Source organism: Microtus pennsylvanicus, chromosome 2, assembly GCF_037038515.1.
Source record: "Microtus pennsylvanicus isolate mMicPen1 chromosome 2, mMicPen1.hap1, whole genome shotgun sequence".
Lineage (NCBI taxonomy): Eukaryota > Metazoa > Chordata > Mammalia > Rodentia > Cricetidae > Microtus > Microtus pennsylvanicus.
This window is the reverse complement of record NC_134580.1, coordinates 21,485,419-21,506,013: the sequence shown is the minus strand read 5'-3', so window position 1 is coordinate 21,506,013 and position 20,595 is coordinate 21,485,419. Positions and strand designations below refer to the sequence as shown.

Genomic DNA, 20,595 nt, shown 5'->3' with positions numbered 1-20,595 from the left:
CCTATTCCTGCTGGTGACTTGCCTTCAAAGCAGCCTTGTTCCAGGTAGTATTTTCAACTCACAGGGGAGTGAAGATCCTCGTGAGCTGCCATGGGAAGTTGAGTTAAAATGTGAGTGCCTACACACACAAACACATACACACAAACACACACTGGATAGCCTCAGATGAACACTACCTATGTGAGTGGAATCTGAAAGCAGTAAGCCCTTGGATTTCTTCTTCCAGACTCACCAGATGACATGATGTTTCAGTAAGTGTCTTCTACCGGTTTCTGAGATGCCGCAGGTTATGCCTGTAATTAACATGAAATTTCAGAATACAATAAATAAAGACCAAGGTGTAGCCATCCACGATATTATTAAGATCATTATCTAACAATCAGAATATCTAACAAGACCCTTGATTATAATTGGTGCTATGTTTTAAATATGTCTCTCCTTGTCATACTGACTTACTTATATAAAATGTTTTAAGACTAATTTTTTTTAAAAACATGACCTGCAGCTTTGTTTTGGTTAAGACTTTGGGCTTTAATGATGGCATCTATTTACTGAGTGCATGTGTGCCCTTCACTGTGGCATATCTTTATATAGCCTCGCAAAGTAGTTATCACTTTGCCCTTAATGATGGAGAGACTGACGCCTAGGGGTTTTAAATCATTTGCTCAAGGTCACTCAGTTAATGCAGAGCCAGGGTTGGCTCCATGGTCCAAACGTGATTCTCAGCCACGTTCTCTTTCTCTCTTCCTGTGCCTGTACCTGCTGTTGCCCTTCTAAAAAGCTTGTGATTCAAAAGGCAATTTGTAACGAAGAGCCGGAGAGGAACTGGGGTTTTAAAGGCACTGCCTGCCCTTTCAGGTATAAAACATTTTGTTAGAAGCAATAACAGCACAATTATAGCAGATGCCTCCGCCTTCACTGTCACCACGGCCAGGGTCTAGGTTATGGGTTCGAGCTTTAACTGATTATTGGTGCATAATTGGCTTCCTGTAGATGACAAATGTATTACTGATTGATTATCATGACTCGGTCATATCTAAAATGTCAAAGTAGAAAATTGAATTGTCTTATTATCGCATGTTCTCATTCAAGCACCAGATAAATATTACAAATGATGATTTTCTACCGCGTACCATATAAAGAATTTATGGAATATTAATAATACTGTTATCCACAACCTTCATGCTTGGTGAATGACCCCCAAACTGAAATCATGTTTGACTTTTGAGGAATAAACCTTACAAATGATCTGCTTTGACCTATCCCTTTGCTGCCTAGCATTTTACAGAATAAATATTCCCGAGGACAATCCTTGCCTCCATTAGCAAGAATTGGACACTTATGACTGCTTGATAATGCTTCTTCTTTGTCTTGTCCTCTTGCTGCCTGCATTTTTTTCTGCCTGGCAAGGTAACCACTTTGTTAAAAATCCCTCTTCACAGGCAGCCAGAGAGTTGTGAGAGACAGACCCATTCACCGGATCTCAACATGGTCGATGCCTCGTAGCTTTAAATAAAAGGCTGTTGTTGCCTGCAAACCCCACTTTCTGTGAGTTTCCTGTTTTCTGCCGATTCTAAGCTCGCTGCCATTTCCAGGGTGGGGTCCTATTTCTAGAAACTGGATAAGAGGAATTGAGAAGGAAAATTTTTGAGATAAACTCTGGCGAGAGAGCTGAGCCTGGGGGAGTGAAGCTGCCCCTTGCCTTGACGAGATTAAAGGAGTTTTCAGATTGCTAATTACACCGACTGTTGTCTGTAGACTGAATGTAACACATAGCTTCCTGTGGGACAATGGTCTTTTATCCTGTCACTTGTATTATTTTTAATAAAATGCTGATTGGCCAGTAGCCAGGCAGGAAGTAGAGGCGGGACAACCAGGCAGGAAGTAGAGGTGGGGCAATGAGAATGCTGGGAAGAGGGAAGTGCACTCTGCCTTTGTGAGCCAGCCACAGAAAAAGCAAGATGTGACGGCCTTACTGAAAAAGGTACCAAAGTGGAGCTTTGATGGAGGAAGTGGCCCCCGGGGAGTGTTCTTACTGGTTTCTATTCTTACTTACTTCCTATCTCACTCCTGGTTTCTTGTTTACACTTCTCTCACAATGATGTTCTATTGAAATACAGGGAACCAAACAACTTTGGGCTAAAGCCCTCTGAACCATAATTGGGAATTATTTTTCCTTTCTTACTGTGGCCACAGTGTCTCCAAATAACTTCAAAGTGCTCTGGATGTGGTCTCAGGACTCGGTTTAGTCATCCCTTTCCCAGCTGTCATTCTCTATTTCATTATAGACTCCATCAACAGTAGATGCTCAATAAATGTTCATCAACGATGACGGGACCACTGTACTGTCAGCGCGTCGTCATCTATCTAAGAGTAATCAAGCTCATGTTCAGCTTGATAGTTCTGAAGAAAATGGAGTCTCTTTGGTTTACAAAGAAAAGGAAACCAGTGCTTTCATAAGTATCATTGAAAAGGTATCTTTTCTGTTAGTCTTGGTTAGTAAAAATCAAGGTATATTCTAATTTGAATTTTCTACCTGACTCTTAGAAGTAGTTTTGTCCAAAGTTGGGGACATAAGGCAGCCATCTTTCCTTCCTTGTGCACAGGTGTGTTTGAAGAGAAAATGCCAGAGTACGTAGCTTTTCTTTGATTCATAAATATGCATTATGCATAATCTTGAACTAACCGAGGTTCTTTCTGAGCTGATGTGCTCTCTCTCTCTCTCTCCTCTCTCTTTGCATTGTATAGAAGGTTTCTCTAGTTATTTCAAATTGGAAACATTGGGCACTGAGACTGTAAGCTATACTGTGGAAAACCCAGCTTTGACTGATTAACCTAAGAGTCAATAGACATTTTTTAAAAAGTTATCTGTTTGTATGTGTCTGTATGTGAACCTGTGTGCAGCTGCCCTCCAAGGCCAGAAGACAGCCCTAGACCTCCTGAAGCTAGAGTTACAGCTGGTTGTATGCTAGATGTGGGTGCTGGGAGCAGAACTCTTAGTCGTCTACAAGAGCATCGAGCACTCCTAACTGCTGAGTCATCTCTCCAGCCCCTAGAATTGATATTTTAGGAATCTCCCCTCCTGCTCTTTGTCCTCTGGCTCTGATAGTTGCCAAGTCAGACAGAGAAATAGGGAGTACCCAGAGTCTGGTGGGAGTCACCAGAATCCTTTGGAAGGTCATACCTCCCTCAAAATAAGTCATAGTTTTGTGAAACCTATGCTTCTTATGGGGTGGGGTTCCAGGGCAGGTTACTGAATCCTCAGACTGCATGCTCGGCCTGAATCCTCAGACTGCATCTGAGCTCCTGTCTTCTCCTGCCTTATATCCCTCTCTCTGCCCAGCCATACCACTCTTGTCTCTACCTCCCTAGTGCTGGGGTCACCTTTGCATGAGCTCTGTTCCTCTTTTAGATAGGTTTAATGCCTTGTAGCCCAGAGTGACCTTGTACTCACGGAGATCCACCTGCCTCAGTCTCCTGAGTGCTGGGATTAAAGGTGTGTGCCACCACTGCCTGGCCTCTATGGCTAACTAGTGGCTTAGCTCTGCACTCTGGTCTTCAGGAAAGCTTTACCTGTTACAAACAAAATACCACTACAGATTACTATGTTTGCATCCATTTCTCTCAACTGACTATGGGCACATTGCTTCATCTTTTTTTCCCCCCATCTCTGAAAAACAGCCAGGGAAGAGTCAGAGTGTGAGCTCACAGGTAGCATTTGGAGGCCCAGCTCAAATTTAAAACTCATGTGGAAAAGATCTCTGAGTTAATTCTAAAAGGTAAATTCCATTAGCAGGACTAGACCCAACAGAAATTATCATACCTTTTAAATAATGGTGAAATTGATGAATTATGGGAAGAAAGCGAATCCTGGCAAAGAGCTTGTAGTAATTTTGTGGGAGAGATTAGCAACAACTAAATCAAAAGCAAGAGAATTCAGTTTATAAAGAGAACTAGATCCTTTCTCACATTGTATGGGCCACACCAATAACTGGAGCCCCTACATTCTATGCTAATGCAAGTCAATCAGTAAAGGCAGGTTACAAATCAGATAATTTAAGTAAAGTGGATCAAAGCCCTTATGAGTCTGTCCAAAAGTCAAAATTATATGCTATTCTCATGGTACTAAGGGATTTTAAAGAACCTCTCAACACAGTTACTGATTCACAATATGCAGAAATATTTTTTTCTACATATTGAAACCACTGAATTTATGTCAAATGATATAGAATTGACTTTATTATTTATTCAGTTACAAGATACAATCAAGAATAGGAATCATCTCATATACATAACATACATCCCATCCCATATGGGTCTGCCAGGTCGTTTAGCACAAGGTAATGCAGAAATTGGTAAATTATTGATTGGAAATGTGATGAACACCTCAGAATTTCACAAATCATCATGTCAATAGCAAAGGTTAAAAAATGACTTTTCCATTATATGGCAACAAACCAAGGAAATTATAAAAAAATATCCTACTTGTCTTTAAACAACCAAACACCACTACCTGCAGAAAGTAACCCAAAAAGTATTCAAAGGAATAAAATCTGGCAGATAGATGTGTTTCATTTTGTAGAATTTGGAAAACTAAAATATGTACACCACACCATTAATAGGTATTCAGGTTTTCAATGGGCAACTGCTTTGAGTTCAGAAAAGGCTGATTTGATAATCACACATTTGTTAGAAGTTATGGCCAGACAGCGCTCCAGCATATGTCTCTTAGAAAATGAAGGTTTTTTGCTTGTTATAATATAAAGCATATATTACAGGTATACCACATAATTCGTGCTAAATCACTTTTTTCGTCTGTAAAATGGACATGATTGTTATTATAAGCCCCATGTCAGAGGACTTTTTGAATATATGAGAAATGAATATATGTGAAATATTTAGAAATGGTATTATCAATTCAGAAACAACATTTTCCCTAAGGAAAAAAAATCTTTCTTACTGGAAAATCTTGTTAGGTTTAAGTCCTTGGTCAAGGGCACTGTTTCTCAACATTGTCTCTCAGCCTGAATGATAGTCATTGAGGATTCAGGGTAGCAGTTCACTTCTGCAGGTGTGTGTTCCTATCCAGATGAGGACAATTGAGAAGGCCACATACCAAGTAAGAGCTAGTGGCTGCACAGTCACACACTGTCTCTAGTTCTTGGTGTCTTGTACATTTTGATACTTCTAGAGTAGTAACCGCCCAGACACTCCCTTTCTTTAAACACCATTTCTTTTTGAGACATGTGCTGGTCTATGTTGGTTTTGATTCCCCTTTGAGTAACAGTTGCTTCCTTAATGGCTGCTTGTGGCCTGGGGTCTCCTCTTGTTCTCTAATCTCATCCACTTGTCTTTCTAAAAGACTAAATTTTTGGACCTGGCTCTATGATGTCCCCCAACACCACTGTTGTATATTAGATATAGAGCAATAGTTTTTGCTTTGTTTTGTTTTTGGTTTTGAGACAGGGTTTCTCTGTAGCTTTGGAGTCAGTCCTGGAACTAGCTCTTGTAGATCAGGCTGGCTTCGAACTCACCGAGATCTGCCTGCCTCCGCCTCCCGAGTGCTGGAATTAAAGCATGTGCCACCACCGCCCAGCTTAGAGCAATATATATTTTTTAATGTACAAATTAATTAATTCTGTGGCTGCCATAACAAAGCATCATGGACTGAGGGACTTAAACAACATACATTTATTTTTCACCATTCTGGAAGCTCCAAGTCCAGGATCAAGGTGCTGACCAGCTTGTTGCTGTTGCTCGCTCTCTCTCTCTCTCTCTCTCTCCTTTTAATTTATTTTTTGCTCACACTGTACATCCCAATCTCAGCCTCCCCTCCCTCCCCTCTTCCCAGCCCCTTCCCCAACTTCTCTTCTCCCCTAGATTCACTCCTCTTCCATTTTTTCTTCAGAAAAAGAGCAGGCTTCCCAGGGATAGTAACTAAACATGGTATAACAAGATGCAATAAGACTAGCAACAAACCCTCATATCAAGACTGGATGAGGCAACTCAGTAGTGGGAAAAGGGTCCCAAGAATAGGCCAAAATGTCAGAGATACTCCCACCGTTAGGAAAACAACTCACAAAACAACTATGCCAACAACCATAGCAAATATGAAGAGAGCATAGAACATATCCACGCAGGCTCCATGATTGCTGCCGCAGTCTCTGTGGGCTCCTCTGAGGCCTGCTTAGTACATGCCCATGGGTTGTGTTCTCCTGGTGTCCTCACCCTTCTGGCTCCTGCAATCCTTCCCCCCTCTTCTGTGGGGTTCCCTGAGCTCTGCCTGACGTTTGGCGGTGGATCTCTAGAACTGCTCCCAGTCTGCTTCCTCTTGACTTCTTGGTGCGCAGACGGCTACCTGGCAGCTGTGTTCTCCCATGGTCTTTCCACCGTATGTGTACATGTCTGGGGTGGATGTGTCTGAGTTTTCTCCTCGTGTAACAATCTTCATCAGACAGGATAAGAGCCTATCCTAACGGTCTCATTTTGTTTTAATTATCCCTTTAAAGACCCTGTTTTCAAACATAGTCACATTCTTTGGTACTGAGGATTAGGGGCTTTGATAGATGCGATTTTCTTGAGAGACACAATTCAGCCTGTAACAGTGTGTGCTTAAAATAACTCAGTTATGCTGAATGTGAAATGCTGATCAAAACATTAGGAATGTTCTATAAATACGTGCCTCATATTAGGCAGCTTTAATGGAAATTAATTTCAGGATTTATCGGGTTTGACGCCTGTAATTTCCAGGTGTCCGGCATGTAAGTTGATGATCGCTGTGTTGCCTGCCTAATCACAGGTCATGACCCATCTGATATTTTAAAATAGCATTTACTTCGTGTAGTTAATTCTCACATGTGCGGGGGACCAATAAGGCCTAGCCACCCACCCACCCACCCACCCACCCACCTCACCGCACTCCCTCCAGGTGGTACCTTAGCAGGTGTGAATCTAATTAGCAATTTGTGATGGAACTGAATGTAATCAGTTACACAATTTGGAGCCATTCAAACATAATTCATTACATTATGTCCTGAAGCATTGAAGAAAAAAAAAAGCAGGAACAAAGGCTTTCCCTGGGAAATTCCCGGTCGAGTGAAGCCTTCTGAGTCCTCCGGAGTGCATGCGGCAGCCAAGGGTCTTTTAGCCAGGGCTGGCTATCCTCACGAGTAGTTGTGACGCTGGTGACAACGCAAATGAGATGAGACAAGGAGACACGAACCTCTGTATGGGACAGCAAGAGACCCAAAGACGGTGCCTTTCTTCTTTATGGCAGCAGCCCCAGAATTTAGAGCTGTGTTTGAAAATGTAGGACTTATTAAATACTAAAACTCAACAGTGAGTAAATGAAGTAAGACACCAAAAGAAGCCCACGGAGTTGGAAAGGGTGGTTGCCATGGACAAAGGCTGTGGTCTACCTGCATATGAAAACCACCTGGGAGACTTAAAAACACCAGCCTTAGGCTTCCGTACTTGCAGAGTGGGGTCTCTCCTGGTTTCCTTTGGTCCATAACACTGACATTTCTTTTTCTGTGACATGTGCCATCTTCTAACACAGGTTTAATCAGCATCCATATAACCTTAGGCCATTTATATTCAATGACTAATATAGTGTCATAGTCTTGTTTGCAATGTGTTCCTTCCTCCAGCATGTAGTTTTCAGAGTAGACTTCTGGTTTTGTTTCTTGTTGCATCTCCAGTGCTTACAACATAGCTTCACAGAAGAGTCATCTCTTTTAGGATAATAGGGACACCTTATTATCTTTTTAAAACTTCAGCCTACATTGCTGATAAATAATAAATGGGTTCGTCATGACATGTTCATACCCGTGTCCAGTGTTTTCAATTGGGTTCGTCATGACGTGTTCATACCCGTGTCCAGTGTCTTCAATCATATTCACATCTCCTCATCCTTGCCTGTTTTCCCCTCCTGTTTAGGCCCCTGACCAGCCCTCTTCTACTTTCCCATCTTTTCCATCAAGTTATTTCTTCAGCATTTTTTTTAGAGCCACCTGTGTGAGAGTGTGTTTACAGGGGTGTAAATAGTAGACTCTCTTAAAGATTTTTTTTGTTCACATTGAAAGACCCTCGTTTTCAAGGGCGGTGGGAGAGATCCCCCAGACTCAATAATCCAGGCCAACAGATGCAATCAGCAAGAGGTGTCTTTATTAATCACATAGGCACCTGTGGGTGCATCAGCAGCTTTCGCCAACTGAGCACACCGGGCAAATTCAAACAGCTATATTTATAGCGAAAAATGATTACATAAGAGGGTAGTATAGCACAAGCATTTCATTGGCTCTCAAATTGGTGGGCTTAGCTCATCCTGGGGACGGCCCCATGTCTATTCTCGAATTTCCCCGAAAAACCATAAAGATAGATAAAACACCCTGCAGCAAGTTGACAGTTTAGATAGAATGCCTTGGGGGGTGGGGTGGAGTATTCCCTCTCCTCAGCTTAGTCAGCGAGTCTGCAACCCATAGATATCCAGTTTTAGCATCGGCTGAGCCAGGGGGCCCAGTTAAATTTCAGCAGAGTTTAATATAGTACGTGGGCACGGGGGTCCTTCAGGCATGGGGGGGTGTCTTTCAACATTTTATCTTTCCAAGATTATTCTTCATCCAAATTAGCTTGGGTTTGAAAATAGCACTTCCAAGTTCCCATTTACCGAGAGTGCAAGAGCTTGAACACCCCTCTTCCCCAATTTCCTCATTCACGTTTTCTTTTTTGTCTGAAACTATCATATAAATTACTTCATTTCTACCTTCCCTTCACGTTTCCATCCTTTCTTTTTTCATTAATTGTTACGGGAATTTATGTGTTTTCTTTTTTAATTGTTGTTACCTTCTAAGCTACGGGTATCCTAGTCAGCACCTGCAACTCCCCCAGCAGCGGTTCGGCTCTAAGAGCTGTAGCCTGAGCAAATTCTGTTTTGCGAGGCACCGACTCTTTCAGAGCTACAACAGGAACTTATCTAAATCTCTGTCCCCCTAAAGAACTCAAGATTCAAAGACTGGGGTAGAATCCTGCTTCCCAGAGAGGCTGAATAGCAAGCAGCTCACCTCCTAGTCTCCCAAGAAGTTCTTATGTTTCTCCTTCCCCCTCCTTCAAAACCCTCTCCCTCTGGTTCCTCCCTACAACTTCTGGTCAACTAGTCACTGATGCAGCCTCTTGACCACAAGTGAATTTGATTTAATCAGATACATCTCTGCATCATTAAACAAATGTTCCAGAGTATAAACAAAAGTAACACACCTTAAAATAATATTCTATTATATACATGCGTATGTGTGTACACATATATTCCTAAATGCAACCTGCCCAGTCAGTATAACGTTACTCATATGCATGTTCCCAAGGCTGATTGATCACTTGGTACTGGATAGTCAATTGGTGGCTCATCCCTGGGGAAGATGATTTATCCAACTCTCAGCATTTCTTAGGTACCTGTAGCTCTTTGGATAGGGTCGGGGCCTCGTGGGCTTTCTCCTGTCCACATTGGCATATCTATTGTTGTCCTTGGTCAGCTCAACTGTTTCAGAGATTTCTGTTGTCTTATGTTTTCATTTTCATCTAGTTTGAGTAGATTGTTTATTTCTTTCCTTATTTCTCCTATGATCCATTCATGATTCAGTAATGAGTGATTTAATCACAGTAAGTTCATGTACTCACTAGAGATGTGTTTGATTTCGATTTTTAGCTTTATTGCCTTGTGTTCAGATAGGCTACAGTGAGAGATTTTAATAATTTTAAATTTGTAAAGATTTACTTTTTGTTTTAGGTAGTAGTCTGTTTTAGAAAAGCGTCCTTGTGATACTGAAGAATGTATATTCTTTGCTATTTGGGTATAATATTCTGTAGATGCTTATTAATTTTGTTTAATATATGATGTCAGTTAATTCTGATGGTTTTTGTTCAGGTGACCTCTCATTAGAGAAATTGGTATGTTGAAATCACCTACTATTAATATATAGATATTCATCCATATCTTTAAATCCCGTAGTATTTTTTTAAATGAAATTGGGTGCTCCTTAGTTTGGTGCATATATGTTTAATATAGTAATGCCTTCTTGTTTAACTGTTTCCTTAATTAGAATGAAGAATCACTCTTTATTCTGATTAGTTTTAGTTTTGAAGTGTATTTTGTTAGATATTAGAACAGTAACTCTGGATTCCTCCTTGATCCCATTTGATTTGAATACTTTTGTCGATTCTTTTATTCTAAGGCAGTGCCTATCTTTAAGGTTAAGATATTTTTCTTGTCGATAGCTGTTAGAGCCCACTCCAACAGGAATCAACCGGGGGTACCTGGGAGGGGGTGTGAGGCTACAGGAAATGGCAGATTAAGAGAAACAGAGAGAAAACACAAGATAGACCAGGAGGACTAAAGATCAATACCAAACAGCCCCGAGTTTATTTCTAAGCCAGCATATATATTAATTACAGGCAAAAGGCAGAGCAAAAAGAAGTACAGTCAGCTAACCACCTCCCTGCACTGTCCTTAGAAGGAAGCTCAAGCAGGTGCATAATCTCTTACAAAAATTCTGATATCAGCAAGTGGCTACTAACTCTTAATTGGATTTACCATACACCAGCCAAAATCTTATAGATAATGTGTTCCTTTAGCTGGGCAAAAACGTTCTTTCATATGGGCTTAATCAGAACCTTCTCAGAGCCCTCAAGGATGCAGGCAGACCAGGCAAGCTTGAACTCAAATGACTTATAAGTCAGAATTGACTCCAGAAGGAAACAGAGTAACATGTGGGCTGCTACAGATAACAGGTGGATTTTGTTTCTTGATCCATTCGGTTAGCCGTCTTTTGAATGGGGAATTGAGGTCATTTACATTTAATGCTATCATTGATCTGTTTTTCTTTTCTTTTTTAAATTCTGTTCATTGTGTTGTTGGTTTTGGTGGTGTTGTGTTCTCAGTGATATTTTGTGTTTTAATATTTGTGGCTCAGTGTTCCTTTCTATGGTCTCTCTTCTATGTTCATTCCTCTGTTCAGCCTAAATATTGCTTCCTGTATTTTCTTTTTTTTTTTTGACCAAGCCTTGACCTTTATTAAAAAAGCCGCACGTTTATTTCGCTTTCTGACTCTGCGCTTGTGCCTTCAACACTTTCACAACAATTTTCTGCTCCTCAATAAGGAAAGCCCGCTTGATCCTGTCACGGACACACTTGGCACACATGGAGCCACCATAGGCCCGGCTGACATGCTTCTTTGTCTTAGACAATCTCATGAGGACTTTCGGTCTCACAGCACGAACCCCTCGGAGTTGGCCTGGGCACACACCGCATGCTGATTTAGGTGCTTTTCCAACCTTCTTGGTGTAAAGGTAAACAAGCCTGTTGCCAGGGGTTCGAGACAGCCTAGTTTTGTTGGAGGCTGTGTTGTAGGAGAGCCTACGACGGTATGTCAAATGCTGGACCATCCTGAGTGCCTCTAAGCACCGTCCCCAGAAGAGCTTCCTGTATTTTCTTTAGGTTTGGTTTGTTTGATATACATGTTTTAAAGCTGCTTTCACATATTGTGAAATGTTTTCTTTTCTCCAATTATGACAGATAGTTTAACTTAAGTATATCAGCCTAGACTGGTCATTGCAAGTCAATTTGAATGTATTGCTCTAGGTTCTTTTGACTTCCCAAGTTTCTGTTGAGAAATCAAATATTATTCGGGTGTGTGTTCCTTTATATGTGCTATATTATCTCTACATACCAGCTTGGTCTCCACAGCTCATCAGGACCAGCAGAGCATGCACATGGCCGAGGTACCCAGAAACCTTGTAGTTGCTTGAGTAAGAAAGGCCCCGTAGGCTCATACATTTGAATGCTTAGTCACCAGGGAGTAACACTATTTAAAAGGATTTGGAATTGTGGCTTTGTTGGAGGAAGTGTTTTATTGGGAGTAGGCTTTGAGGGTTCAAAAGTCCCTGCTAAACCCAGAATCTCTCTCAGCCTATAGATCAGAATGTAGCTCTCACCTACTGCAGCAACTGTCTGCATGCTACCATCTTCCGCACAATGATACTAATGAATTAAACCTCTGACCCTGTAAGCTAGCTCCCTATTGACTGCTTCCTTTTGTGGGAGCTGCCTTGGCCATGGTGTCTCTTCACAGTAACAGAACAGTGACTAAAACACGTGATCATATCCTGAGCCTTCTAACTGGGTCTGTCCCACACAAGCTACCCCTGCCCCAACACCCAGAAAACAGTGCGTTGAGCAGCCTCTGGGATGTATTTTAATTTCATAGCTAATTTATAGAATCTGTTACATTTCTGTTACCAATCTTCAATCTCCAGGACAGCCTTGGAGGCTGCAGACATCTGTGGGGAACAAGTGTTATTCTAGGAAAGCGATCAACTGCTCTCTAAAGCAAACCCAGCCCTGGCCTGGGTTTTTGAGTTTTAAAAGATTTGTCTTCTCAGTTGGGTGCTTAGGTTTCTTTGTGGAGGTTTCTGCAGACTTTCCTTTGAATGCACGGGAGCCCCTCCTCTCCTCCCCATCTCTGTCAGCTGTCTTGACCCCATTTTCTCCCAGTGTCCATCTCTGTCAGCGTCTTGGGTGTCTCTTAAACTACTGCTTTGATGGCCTGAAAGTTCTTCTTTTTCCCACTTTTATCCAACATTTCAAGGCCTGTGTGCAATATCACCTTTCTCTGGCTCTCTCTCTTGCCCACTCTCTTACTCTCTCTTCTGCTCTCTCTCTCATATGCTCTCTCATGCACACTCTGTCCTCTCTCTATCTCTCTTACTTTCTCACTCTCATGTTCTCTCACTACCTCCAGCTAATTCTTGCTCTCTTTCTTTCTGTCTCTCTCTGTCTCTGTCTCTCTCTGCTGGTGGCTAAGCCCAAGACTTCATGCATGTATACACAAGGCAAATGTCCTATAATTCACCCACACCTCTGGTCCTGCCCCTATATTAAGAATTCAATTTGATTTTTAATTTTGTGTCTCTGTGAGAGCATGTGAAGGGCGTGAAGGTGCCCCAAGGGGTCATGGACCCTATAGAGCTGGAGTAGCAAGCAGTGGTGAAGGGCCTGACATGGGTGCTGGGAACTGAATCTGTGTTGTCTGGAAGTACAATACGTGTTCTGACTCATGAGCTGTCTCTCTGGTCCTTACCCATTTTGGAATCTTTCTGAGCTCCCTGGGCTTCAGTCCATGGGCTCCCATAGCTCTTGGTAAGTTATTCTTGCTGTCCTCATAGTCCTCAGCCTTGTGGTTACTTTCCTCTGTCATTCTCTTCCTTTTCGTTCATTTCCGTGAGGCAGGGTCTTAGGTAATATAGTCTGGCCTGGAACTTGCTATGTAGGTGAAGATGAGTATGAAGTCCTCACCTGTTACAAAGGAGAGAGGGCGCCATTTGTTTGTCCCAGCTGCCTGGATAGCTTATACCCGAAACAACCACACAGAAATTGTATTAATGAAATCACTGCCTGGCCCATTATCTCTAGCCTCTTATTGGCTAACTCTTACATATTAGTTTAACCCATCTCCATTAATCTGTGTATCGCCACATGACAGTGGCTTACCAGTAAAGATTCGGCATGTCTGATTCTGGCGGCTCCATGGCGGTTCTCTCTCTGACTCTGCTTTCTTCCTCCCAGAATTCAGTTCTGTCTTCTCTACCTACCTAAATTCTGCTCTATCCGTCCAAGTGGTTCCTTTTTTGATTAACCAATAAAAGCAGCACATAAACAGAAGGACCTCCTATACCGCTCATTCTGCTTTCTTCTCCTAAGTGCTGGGTTTACATGTACGTGGCACAGCGCTCACCATGCACTGTCTTCTACCTCACGTTTCATGTGCTCTTCCGCTGTTTATTTCTGTGCTCATTCCTCTATTAGTCTGAGACAGTCAAGGGCAAGGTTACATCTATTCTGAATTATTCCTAATGTACATTGTATCTTTCTTCAATGTGTATACATGTGTGTGTGTGATATCTTTTGGGAATCACATTATGGTGGTTTGAACGAGAATGGCCCTCATAGGCTCAAATATTTGAACACTTAGTCTCCAATTGGTGGAACTATTTGGAGACGATTAGGAGGCGTGGCTCTGTCAGAGGAGGTGTGTCACTGGGGGTGGGGCTTGAGGTTTCAAAGGCCCATAGCAGTCCCCGTTTGCTCTCTCTGCCTCGTGGTTGTGGATCAAGGTGCCAGGGCTCAGTTGTTTCTGCTGCTGCAGCTTTGCTTCCTCTTCATAGACTGCAACCCTCTGAAACTGTAAGCCCAAATTAAGTATCATTTTATTTCATTAGTTGCCTTGGGTCATGGTGTCTTATCACAGAAATAGAAAAGTATCTAAGACACACATGATCTTGGAGTCTTTCTTTGAAATGTCATGTGCTTGGATCTGGCATATTTTAAAAGGTCCTTGAACACAACCGCATTTTTCCTAAATCTAAGGGAGCCTTGCCTTCTGAGAATCCCAGTGACCTGAATGCACTACAGTAATATCGGGGTTCTCAGAGCACTCATTAAATGGAATGCAGTTTTACAGGCTCCCAAATAAGGAGCCATAGATTGTTCATCCTAGACCCCAAATCAGGGACCCTGGATGGTCATTCTAGACCCCCAAATCAGGAGGCCTGGAGTGGCATCAGTGACCTGTATTTTGTTGACCTGAATATTTATTCACCCTTCAAGAGGCTGGGAGCCTGGCAGTCTTGGCTCGCCATAGGCATCTCCATGGCTAGCCAAGACAGGGAATTAAATTGGCAGGGGAAGGAGGAGGGAACCCATTCGGCAGTGCCATGTTCTAAGATTTGGGCTAAACTAAAGTCTCCCTGAAATAACGTGAATCATGCCCTTTTCCCTACGCGTTGCTGTCCTGACAGATCTTTGAAGTGAGCATCCTCTGACGGAGAGATATAAAGCTGTACCATTTCCAGATGGATGCAATTCATAGACAAGTGAGACATTAGCTGAGCCCTGGCGGGGCTTTGCCTGTTCCCTGTTGTCAAGGCAGTGCAGGCTCAGGGTTGTGGAGAGACTGGAGGGGGAATTGGAGCAATGCCGAGCCCCAAGGAGACACGGTGTTGAACTCCTGACAGGCACAAAGACAGGGAAGTGAATGCTTTAGTGTCTTATAAATCATTTGGAGGAAATTATGTTTTATTTATGTTCATTTTTGAATGTATTTGAATTTTTATTGCAGATATTTTTCAAAGACACAGACATTGAGGCTATCCTGAGGGAACATGAGCCTCAAAAGAATGTGGCAGGAGCCGACAGGATTGGCTGAGGAGGTAAAAATTATTCATTTTAAAGAGCAGTCTGAAGTGGCTTTTCCAGGGGATCAAATCAGAATGAAACTCCAAAGTTTTAAATAGCGACAATGAAACACACCTGGTGTGAAAGGTTTCCGTGTGAGCCGGCGGCAGTGCGCGAGTGAGGTAGAGGGACTCGGGCTGTGGTGGAAGAGCCTTATGGAGGGGAACCTCAATAAGAAGGGTTAGTTAACTCTGAGGACCAAGTTTCTGGCCAAGTTTTCAAAATTCCCCTTCTCCAATTTTGCTGAGCCTGCACTTAGAGCCACTCAATTTGCCAGGCTGCACCCAGCCAATGGCCCAGATTGTTCAGACTGGCTCAATCCCAGCATAGATCTCTTGGTGGGACTGATGGTGTCGCCATTGGCTCTCTTGGGAGGAGATCAAAGGAAATGTATGTATGTGTGTGTGTGTGTGTGTGAGAGAGAACTGTTGTAAAAGGAGTGGCGGGCTGCTTCCCACTGCCCAGCTCCTGGCCGCCTGGCTAGCTTATACCCCGAAATAACAACACACAAATTTTATTCATTTAAACACTGCCTGGCCCATTAGTTCTAGCCCCTTATTGGCTAATTCTAACATCTTGATTCAACCCATTTTTAATAATTTGTATGTCACCACAAGCTCGTGGCTTACTGGGAAAGATTCAGCATGTCTGATCTGGCAGCTTTATGGTGGGCGGCTCTCTCTCTCTCTGCCTCCTTTCTCCCAGAATTCTGTTCTGTCTACTCTGCCTATCTAAGTTTTGCCCTATCAAAAGGCCAAGGCAGTTTTCTTTATTCAACCAATAAAAGCAACACATAGAAAGAAGATCCTCCTATACCAGAGCATGAACCCATTTCATGGGCTGATGGGATTGCCGTCATGCCTGTTGGGTAGCTAAGGAGTTCAATACTGCTGGGACTAAAAGAAGGATGTGTTTCTATGACAGGGACGTAGTTATTCCTTTCTGAGAGAGTGTGCATGTGATTGTTGGCCATGGGGAAAATATTGTGCTCAATAATCAAGAGTGGTAAGTAGAGGCAAGAAGTGTTGTTTCTCCTTTGTACCAGACATTGGGTACAGAAGAGGTCCAAGAGTAAAAGGCACAGGCCAGTGCATGGTCCTGGGACTTTGCCTGCTTCCGACGTCATAGTGCTCTCTGTTTTGTGACAATGTGATTTAAAAAAGAAAATCAGTGCAGGAAGAAAAATAACACCTTTGGGATGAGAAATGACCTTTGTGTTGGTGAGAACTGTCTTTCAAATTTTAGAAGGCATGCAGGGCAACAAACTTATTTATTTATAAATAAATCTATGAAAATACATAAATTTATTTTTTATGAATGCTGCCTTTTTTTTTTTTTTGGTAATTGTGATACAGAGCTAAGGCCAGAACATGGTGATTGCATTCTGATCGATTCAGCTCATATTCCTGCTAGGTACTAGCGGGCTGCCATTATGAACAAGCCAGAGCTGTGTGTGCATTTGCACAACTCTCCAAGGGAGTGCATGCAAAATGAAGCTCACAGGAAAGGAAGCTCAAGTCCAGGGTGTGAAGTTAGATGTTCTTGACTGCATTCAAATCATCTGGCGGTGTGTGCTGGGGGAGGGGTCCATGCTTAAATAAATGCTGATATCCAGGCCCCTCCCAAGACCAATGAAATCAGAGTTGCCTAGCATGGGGGACAAGCAGGGATTGATAGTTTCTTTGCAGATTCTCTCGGGGGCTCTAATGAGCTCCTGGGGCTTTGGAACACTATGGCAAGGTCACGCTTGTCTGCTAGGGACAAGTTCTGAGCCATCAAAGTCAGATGAGCATAGTGTATTCAAAACTCAACTCAGACTCTGAGCCAAATGTCACCTTTTCGAAGGGCGGTTGTTATCGTCAGGAATGTGCTCCCTGAGGCTCCTCGTTTCCCTGCACAATCTGTGCTTTAGGCTTCTCCATTTCCTGAAAAGTCTTGTCACAAGTCCCACTTTGAAGACAAATACGTAATCCTCGGAAGGCTTCTCACTTAATAGACCGCTACACTTGTGTCGTGAGTGTGCTCTGTGATTCCACTTAAGATGTTTGTTATATATATTACAGGGATAGGAGTGGCGGAGATAGTGTGGAGATGGATAGAAGCCTCCGCTGACGGCTCTTTGGTCCTCCCAGAGGACAGCAAGTCATCACTTTGTTTTCAAATAATGCAGTTGGTAATAAGTTTTTGGATGTATGTGAGCTGTAAATCGTTCTGGAAATTGAACCGAAGATACAATATCGTAAATCTCTTCAGTGGTGGGGGAATATTTATGGGGTGAGCAATATCATCAGTCATGTGGCTATACTGGGGCTGATGTCTGACTGAATGGGACGTGGTACTCAGGATCTATGGCCACTTTGGAAATCCCTTCAGGTTGATGTCGGGGGAGGACTGTTTTAATGGGGATAATGAGGTGATTCACCCATGATTGGATGTTTGGGGCAGCATTGTGGAAGGGGTGAGGCGAGGCAGATTCTCCTGTCTTCCTGGAGAGCCTCCGTTCCTGGATCCTGGCTGCTGTGTCCTTATTTATTCTGGGAGCTCGCAATCCTAAGGAAAGGCACATTTCATTAGATTTGTTTAGAAACTCATTATCCTACCATAAATACTTCTGTGTGTGGGGTAATGGGATAGAACCAAGCTAGGCAGCAAAGTCACCGCCAGTTTTGGGAACCGAACAGCAAAGGCAATGGCATGTGACACTCCAAACATTTTTCTTCTGAGTGATGACAATTATTTAAGAGAAAAAAAAATTCTCTAATCACTTTTTAATGGTTTTTAGGCTTATTTTTTTGATTTGTAGGAAAAGACTTTTTCAAATCGAAGCTGATTTGCCGTCTCATTGTGTGAACAGATTTCAGATTGAGCATGGGGCTGTGTCTCTTTCTTGCCTACTTAGCCTCTGGGATCTCCCCCCACCGTCAGTTCCCTGGCTTTAGCTGCCCTCTCCAAACCCTCTTCTTCACATAAAGCAAGGGTGGCTGGCGATGGGGGGTGGCTCTGTTCTTTGCTGACAATGCCAGCCATCGACACAAAAGAACAAGGTCATTATTTCTCACTCCTTCAAGTTCTTTCCCAACCCGGAATTAACCTTTAAAAAATGGACAGCCTTTTGGTTTTATCCCAGGCTTTTTCAGACCCAGGCCAGCTGGCCTTGGTGAGTTCCCGATAGAACATCCCCATTGTCTCAGTGTGTGGGTGCACCCCTCGCGGTCCTGAGTTCCTTGCTTGTGCTCTCTCTCCTTCTGCTCCTGATTTGGACCTTGAGATTTCTGTCTGGTGCTTCAATGTGGGTCTCTGTCTCTGTCTCCTTTCATCGCCTGATCAGGAGGATGCCTATATGTTTTTCTTTGGGTTCTCCTTCTTATGTAGCTTCTCTAGGATCACTAATTATAGGAACATAGCGGACAATGAGGACTACCGAGAACTCAAGAACAATGGCAATGGGTCTTTGATCCTACTGCACGTACTGGCTTTGTGGGAGCCTAGGTAGTTTGGATGCTCACCTTACTAGACCTGGATGGAGGTGGGTGGTCCTTGGACTTCCCACAGGGCAGGGAACCCTGATTGCTCTTTGGGCTGACGAGGGAGGGGGACTTGAATGGGGGAGGGGGAGGGAAATGGGAGGCGGTGGCGGGGAAGAGACAGAAATCATAAATAAATAAATAAATAAAAATGGACAGCCTTTCCTCTGGTTCTCTCCATGTCTTCAAAGGTCCTCGATGGTTTATCATATCCCTCATTACCTCCCATTATATAATCTTTGGTGGTGCTGAGTATCAAAACCCAGGGCCTTGTCCATGCCAGACCATTCTACTGCTGACATACATCCTTGCCCCTTGCTTTGATTTTTGATGTGAGGTTGTAATATGTTGCTCAAGATGGCCTTGAACTTGTGGCATTGCCACCTCTACTTTCTAGTGTACAGATTATAGGCTTGCCTCAGCATGCATGGCTATCACTTAGTTAATTGACTTTGTTACCTGACCTCTCCCGCAACACCTTAGCCTCATGGAGGCAAGGCTTTAAAAGAGCTGTTCAATTGATGTATCCCCAACATGGAGACTAGTGTCTCAGTACATGTTTATGAGTGAAAGCGTGTCATGCTATGCAGTCTGCTTATAGACTAATGAGCTGGTCCCGTGACCTCTTATTCAATCTCTGTTTATCTAGGTGTTCTGAAACCCCTGCTGTTGGGCAGACAAACACAATCTTACTAGGAATAGGCCTGTGGACTCTGGATTTGGATAGGGAAGAACTTTATATTTATTTTCATTGAGCCACTATTTAGGCAAAACGCTTCCACTGAGTCAGCAATAGGAATTATAGATTTTAATGTTGTATCTTATATAACAACACTTTTTTTCTATTGCCACCTGAAAATGATGGTTATTGTGCCTATCGAGATTTTATTATTTATTGCAGTAATAAGGAATCACTTTAGTGGCTCCCTATTGGGTTTAGCTATCAGAACAAGGGAAGGAGAGTTAAAGAAAGAGAGAGGAAGAGAGAAGAGGGGCAGAAAGAGAGGAGGAGAGGAAAGGAGAGGGAGGAAGAGGAGGGGGGAACGGAGGGGAGAGAGGCCAGGGAGATTCTCTCTTTAATAGCTGCCATCCTCCTGCAGGGCTGGAGCTCTGCTCTCTTTCAGGCCATTGAGGCCTCATTAGGTCACAGCTGGGGACAGCACTCTCCTATCGCTGGTCTTCTCAGGTTGTTTCCCTCCCTCTGCTTTATGCTTTTGTAATAACGCACAGAGTGCTCCTGCAGTGGCCGCTTTGGCTGCCCTGTGTTTCCTAGCAGGATACTGTCCGGCAGGCTCCTCTTCCAGCTCAGCAGAATCCTGTCCGACAAGCTCTTCCCCAGCTCAACCCCTGGCCCTCTCCGTGACTCTTTGTAGCTCTGATGTCTCCCATGAGACAAAAATTGTCTGCCCACCTGTCCTTCACTCTTCTGGGTCCTGGGTCATATACACAGAGACAAACAAAGCCCCTTTGGATCGGAGTAGCAAAAGTGGTATTTAGTAAGTGTTCATCAGGTGCCAGGTCTTATTTTTTTTTAAAAAGGCAGTTCTGTGTCATTTTGAAATGGATCCATCCTTAACAGTGGATTTTGTTTTTGAGGTTTCAGGTACTCATCATTCATTAGGTTTGAAAATATTACACAGAAGATTCCAGAAAAAATTTATACATGTTAAATAACTTTGATCACAGCATATCACAGTTAAAGTTATTCTGTTTTATTAGTAGTTAAGCTCCCACCGTGTCTAATTTATAAATTTAGCATTACAGAGATATATAGGGGGGAAATAAAAA

At 42.9% G+C, this 20,595-nt stretch overlaps 2 protein-coding genes across 2 annotated transcripts in view; one reads left to right on the top strand and one right to left on the bottom strand.

The window, feature by feature from the left end:
* Gxylt1 (glucoside xylosyltransferase 1) overlaps positions 1-20,595 on the top strand; it is an 817,907-nt gene that overhangs the window by 76,686 nt on the left and 720,626 nt on the right. The window lies entirely within an intron of this gene.
* Positions 11,056-20,595, bottom strand: part of LOC142844726 (large ribosomal subunit protein eL34-like) — a 254,994-nt gene continuing 245,454 nt past the window's right edge. The window contains exon 2 of the mRNA XM_075963535.1: positions 11,056-11,445. Within this exon, the coding sequence (XP_075819650.1) occupies positions 11,083-11,436 (354 nt within the window). The 5' untranslated portion in view covers positions 11,437-11,445 and the 3' untranslated portion in view covers positions 11,056-11,082. The remainder of the gene's footprint in view (positions 11,446-20,595) is intronic.